Raw genomic sequence first — 6,139 nt, 5'->3', positions numbered from 1 at the left:
TAAAAATGACGGACGAAAAAAATCATTTTATAAAATATGAGAAACGTTTTGAACGACTTTTACATATCTAAATTATATTTGTCTTATGCAGTATTCCCTCTCCTTAACAAATGTTTTGATATGATTTATCACCCATTACTTGGAAAATAAAATCGCTGGGAGAGGGACGAAGAGAAGGTCTGCATTTTACGTCTCTCGAGTTATGTCTCGGAAAGGAAGGAACGGATGCTGATGATACGGTATCGATTGGAGTCGACAGAAGACAGGAGAAGGATTTTGCAAGTAGTTGAGTTGGGCTTACCCCATTTTTGCCGATCTCAGTGTTGGTCAGGAAGATAATTTGTAAATTTCAGGATTATAGGGGGCGATCATAATTAAGCTAAACATTTGGCAATATTGTCGATGCCTTACAGAGTTTGTACATCGAAGTTGAGTGTGATCAAAGTAGACGCGCATCAGCCTACCCGTATCTGTTCCTACCATATTGGACCGTATAGTGGGCTACTTCCAGCTAAGAATGATGAGAGGGCAAACATGCCAGGTGTAGAGGGACGGAGAACACAGGCCCCAGAAAGTATCTACTGATCCAAAAAGTTGGCGCACAAAAATCCGTTCAGTGTGGGGATAGCGTCCATCTCCAGCCTCGTCAGAAAATCACATTCCAATCTTTTTCGCAGAGCCACCCACTAATCTACCCAGGTTGCACCCAAAACCTTTGCCATGAAGGCATATCTATCTGCAGCTTCATCAATCTGTCACAAAGATTGAAAAGCTCAATGCCTGAATGAAAAATAATCCCCCACGCCATGCCCGGGAAGTTTAATGATAAATGGTTTACCATTTTCTGTGTCGGACGACCAGCTCCGTGTCCAGCTTTCCGTTCGATACGACTGATGATTGGGTTGGTCTGAGGACTGCTCTCCAAACCAGTGCAGAGTTCATATTGCAGGGTCTACAAAGTCGTGGAGAAACAACTTTTAGCATAATGACAGCCGCAATTTTGTAAAGTAACCCCTGATGCTAATAATCAACGAGTAGAGGGACTGAACCGTAATCGAAGCAATTTAGAACTCACCGCCAAAAACTTCAGTGAGTGCAACGGCACAACTCGATCATCATGATCAGCTGTTAATAGCATTGTGGCGGGGTACTGAGAAACCTGATCAGGAGATTGTTCCCATGGTCTTCTAACATTGTGCAGTGGTGAGTACCTTGAGAAGAGAAGCAGACACACAGAAAGACATGACACATTAATACATAATCCTCCAAGAGTAATGTTTCAATGAACACAGTGAAGCCTGTAAAAGCCCATAACAAAACCAATTAAACAGAAACTGTAACTAGGATGAAAAATGCCCTTTACCAAATTCTGCATAAAGATGTTAGAAGCACCCTAATTTATTTTAAGTAACCAATTATTGACGTCCGACTAGATGGTAATTCATTTATCTTCCCTTTCTATGAAGAGTGCATGGATTAATTGGAACCAGTTTGCCAATCATGGCAGCATTACCTCCAAAGTTTTCTTAATTGGACTTGTGCTTGTAACAAATTCAAAAATGGGGTGTTTCCGAGTATAGTGGTTTCATATCTTTCTGAAAATTTACTGACCACTAAGTCAAAACCACAGCAAGAAAATAGAAAGCCAAGCACAACAAACTCACTTGAAAAGCCAATGAAACTCTTTCTCCTTCTCAGAACAACCATAATCAGAGGTCCATGCATGGCCTGGCCAAAGGGGGTAAAATACAGACCATTAATATGTCAGAACACTTCAAAGGACAAGAAGTCCTTTGACAAAAAAGATGAGTTCTCACCAATAGTGAACTTGTGAAATCTAAGCATGTCCATAACGCCAACATGGGCAAGAGCGCAGCCAAAAAGATCAGGTCTCTGTCACCAGGTAAATTTCCATAGCATATCAAGTAACTAATCAACAGTGTAAACATCAAAAAATCTCTCTTCCTAATAGAAACTGGAAAAAAGTATTCATTCTGACGAGGGTGGAGTACCTGATTGATGGAAGCCCCAACAAGCAGCCCACCATTGCTCCCACCTTCAATGCACAACTTTCTAGGTTGCGTATAACCAGTAGATATAAGATATTTAGCACAAGAAGCAAAGTCATCGAAACAATTCTGCTTTTTTGCGAGGGATCCAGCTTTATGCCATTCTTCTCCATACTCTCCGCCACCACGAATATTTGCAATACAGAATATGGCATCCAAATGTCTTGCAATCACTATACGAGAAACACTAAATGATGGTGTAATACTAATATCAAAACCACCATAAGCGTACAGTAAACAAGGGTTTGATCCATCCAAGGAAATGTCCTCCTTTGACACCACAAACATTGGGATCAGAGTACCATCATTGCTAGGCACAAAAACCTGCAGAGGTAGAAGATATCAATGAATAAATCATAAAGGTAATTTAACCACATGCATTATGTTATGTGGCTCCATTCTCTATCTCTCTCTCTCATGAAAAGGATGCCCAAGCAAGGCTAAATAGGAAAATATCTTGCCCTACTTTTCATATGCTAATTTACAATTTCGTTTCAAATTCAAGTAGGGGAATGGATTTTTCTTGCAACATCAGAGAAAATGACAAATGACCTATAGATTACCAAAGACCAAACCTAGATACCAAATGCCTCCAACAGCACAATACTAGTGTTTGCTTGATCCATATCTCCCCACAGGTCTTAACAACTTTTTAGTTTTACTACTCCGTGAATCTTACAATTTACTATTTCTCTCAATGTTAGCTAATCCTTGGCTCTATTCTATAAAGGCTTCTACATGAACATAGCTACTACCACCGCAGTATTGGTTTTTGCTTCTCTTTTCTATTTTTCTTCCTAAGCATACATCTCTTCAAATATGCCCACCAATAAGTAAGTTTTCTAGATGATTGATCGATGGGACTTCATGCAGCCAAGCACATAATACGTAAAAGAGATTTACCTGATTAACTACAAATTGGGACCGATCAAAACCAGGAACTATGATTTCTCGGAATATGCTGATTTCTGGGGCCCCACCTCCTAGATTACATTTGTAAATAATGCCAGGGACAAGGAAGCTTGTAAAATGAATAAAGACGATGTTATCCTTGCGCCGAGCAGAAATCTGACACACTGTCCCTATGTCAACTGGTAAATGATGCAGGAGAGAACCTGTTTTCAAGTCCCTTATCTGTAAAACATTCTTTACGTCGCTCAAATAACTAACGACAATTTGATCTCCATTGACAGCAACAACTGATTCGAGCACATCTTTTTCAGATTCTTGAAGGACTTCAGTCCAAGAAGTTGGTACTTTCAGATCTACTCGGACAAGTTTGTACCTTGGAGCATCCTTATTAGTCCGGAACGTGAAAACAGAACCATCATTTGCAACATCTAGGTAAGAAGCATCAAAACTGTCAACAAGCTTCACAAAGGGAAGCAGATTGTTTGTTTCTTTATAATTTTCAAGCCCGTCTGGAAGTGCAGATAAGTCACAATAATAAACTTTGTTCACAGGATCACAGGTCTCGAAAGTATATAGGAGCACATACTGTAACCAAAGGAAAAAAAACAAAAATAAGAAACCGTCAGTTTCTATCCTGCCACAACTATTTTAGACATGAGATATACAGCATAGTAACTCTACAACTACAGTTAGAACGCAAATTGTAAATGTAATTATCAGGCTCCCTAACTCTGCAGTAAATTCATCACCTGGCCGTCTTCCGTAACAGACGCTGAACGCGTATGCTTTGGATTGTCAGGATCTTTCCAACATAAGATATCTTCAGACTGGTCAGTAGCCAAGAAATGATAATACAACTCGTGATTTAGGTTGGCATTGGTCTCTGTCCCAGCATCCAGATTATCTCCCTCCCTAGGAAGCACAATATAACCAAATGAGAATCATGGAGATCACGACAAAAGAAGAATCTGATTGATTCATAAAAGCTATTGAAAACATTCTGGCCTGTGTAATTAGAAGTAAAGACAGAAGCTGAAAGTTCACTTTATTTTACGACTCTTTATCCATATATATTCTTTCCAACATGTTTGATATTGCTCAAAAGGAATGGTACTGATAAAGACAAAACCAATTGCAGTTCCCATGAAGCGCACAGCGAGTGATGATCACTACGTGATAGTAATTAGGAATTCTTATTGTGCCTAACACTTACTTTGGAGCAGGGTATCGGCTATAGAAAAATCCTTTGCTATCATGGGTCCAACTGATATTCGAAAACTTAACCTGCAGAACACATAACGTAAATAAGTTTAGTCGAACTAATTCAGGAAGCTTAAGCTGATCTAGCTCCAGCAACAAATTAGGAGTCTTACCCAGGAAACAGTATCGGGTAGCACATGCTTGTCTTGAATCCGCAAGACTTGAATGGTGACCCAATCACTCCCACTGGAACTGATCCCATAAGCCAAGTACTCAGCATCCTCGCTGACAGCGTAAGCCCTCAATGCCACAGTTCCATCCTCGCTCAATGTGTTAGGATCAAGCAGCACCTCCGGCTTTCCATCCAAACCATCCTGAATAACACAACATTTGCCGCTAAACGTCAAGACTGAACCAATTTTGACTTAATCCTTGCCCCTCATTTATTGTTGTCAAACTAGTCTTATCCGGAGATAGTAATTGACGGTAGCAGTACTCAAGAAATTGATGTTGGAGTAAAGGGAATAGCGGAAGTGTAAATAAAAGACAAAACTTGGGTGAATTGGGAAGGGGTAAAAAGCGTAAAAGGAAAAAGTAAACACGGCAGGGATGAGAAACCTGAACGTAGAGAACACTTTGGGGTTGAAGACCCGTGTTGTGAAAGTAAAAGTACTTGTTAGCAGCCCTAAAAGGAGCATCATAGCGGGGGAAATCGAAGAGTGCTGTAATCTTTTCACGAAGCTTTTCTCTGGTCTCGCAAGTCTTGAGCACAGAATCCGTTAGTTTGACCTGCTTCTCCACAAATTCCTTCGTCTCCTCAGAGTCTGGGTCCTCAAGCCTATACTCAAAAAAAAAAAAAAAAAAAAAGCCCGTCACAGGAAAAACTGGAGTTCAAAAATTCAAACAACTTTTTTTTTTTTTTGTTGGGTTGTGGTGGTTTTGATTTGTTTTACCATCGGTAAGGGTCGGAGACAGCAACGCCGTGGTAGTTGTCGACGACAGAATCGTCCCGACGGGCAGCGGGGTATTGCAATTGCTCGTCAAGAACAGACAAAGAACCCATTTTTTTAGTGCAACAAGAAACGGTAGCATGGCGTGGAGTTTTATAGTAGGAGCAGTAGGAGTAGAAATGAAAAGAAAAAAGGAGCGGGCGGCGGGGGGCAATGCGTGATGTTTGGTGAGGTCGGAAGAGAATGGGATGCGCGTGGCGTGCGCATGATAACATCGTGTGCTTAGACTCTAACGCGGGAAGGTATGGAGCCCAGATTCTGGAGAATTACCTTAACTTGGTACCCTTGCTAGGTTACGCGCGGCAAGGATGTTGCCATTTCTGTAGATTATGTCGTCATTCTCATTCCCTTGCCTTTCCCAACGGGGGACCCTATTCCCACTCCTAAATTGTATCGCTCCCGGTGTTACCTGCAGATTCTTCTAAAGGTACCGCAGCACAATCACATCGATCTAGTGATTTCCACACATTTAGCTTTAAGAAAAATTAATTAATCACATAATTTATTCAAATATATAATATATTCAAATGACTCAAATTACAATATGGATATCATGTGTTTATTTGATTCATATAAAATTTTCCTTTTACACCATTCTGTCGCCTCTTGATTCCTCAGCCGAACATAAGCACTGGTACTTCTACTACGACTAATTGGCACATTCTTGAGAATCTTCCATTTTTTCCTTGTTCTTTGGGCACGAGTTCAATTAAACAAGATGGTATTGAACCGGATGAGGGGCATGTCACAGGCCAAGATTTGGCTAAAAAAAAATGTACCTACGAACGGTTGCACCGCAATTGTTCCTACCCGTGGTCCAATACCATGCGAGGGACCTACAATCTGAAGCTATCACAGGGGGAAAAAAAAAAGAGCCTGGTACGGTTCTTAATTTTGGAAAGTTGTTATAAGTAATTTTTTTGTGGTAGTATTTTTTTGTTTATTTTT

At 40.4% G+C, this 6,139-nt stretch overlaps 1 protein-coding gene across 1 annotated transcript; it reads right to left on the bottom strand.

Annotated features, from left to right (window-relative positions):
* Nucleotides 1-334: 334 nt before the first annotated feature.
* Nucleotides 335-5,311, bottom strand: LOC113748953 (prolyl endopeptidase-like). Its single transcript, XM_027292561.1, has 12 exons — nucleotides 5,135-5,311; nucleotides 4,800-5,019; nucleotides 4,355-4,555; nucleotides 4,195-4,265; nucleotides 3,731-3,893; nucleotides 2,973-3,566; nucleotides 2,013-2,393; nucleotides 1,818-1,893; nucleotides 1,665-1,728; nucleotides 1,076-1,211; nucleotides 839-952; nucleotides 335-752 (listed from the first exon to the last, which is right to left on the bottom strand). Exons 1-12 carry the CDS (start codon nucleotides 5,242-5,244, stop codon nucleotides 687-689), a joined length of 2,196 nt encoding a protein of 731 aa, XP_027148362.1. The 5' UTR covers nucleotides 5,245-5,311; the 3' UTR covers nucleotides 335-686.
* Nucleotides 5,312-6,139: the final 828 nt, after the last annotated feature.

Source organism: Coffea eugenioides, chromosome 10 (assembly GCF_003713205.1).
Source record: "Coffea eugenioides isolate CCC68of chromosome 10, Ceug_1.0, whole genome shotgun sequence".
In the NCBI taxonomy this organism is placed as follows: Eukaryota; Viridiplantae; Streptophyta; class Magnoliopsida; order Gentianales; family Rubiaceae; genus Coffea; species Coffea eugenioides.
This window is presented reverse-complemented; position numbering and strand designations above follow the sequence as displayed.

Bases quoted from the DNA above. Each gene is read 5' to 3' on its own strand.
- LOC113748953 (XM_027292561.1), bottom strand. From the start codon at position 5,244: ATGGGTTCTTTGTCTGTTCTTGACGAGCAATTGCAATACCCCGCTGCC. The intron at 2,394-2,972 runs GTAAATCTCTTT...CTACCTCTGCAG, and splicing joins CCCAATTTGTAGTTAATCAG to GTTTTTGTGCCTAGCAATGA. The intron at 1,729-1,817 runs GTGAGAACTCAT...CCCTTTGGCCAG, and splicing joins ATTTCACAAGTTCACTATTG to GCCATGCATGGACCTCTGAT.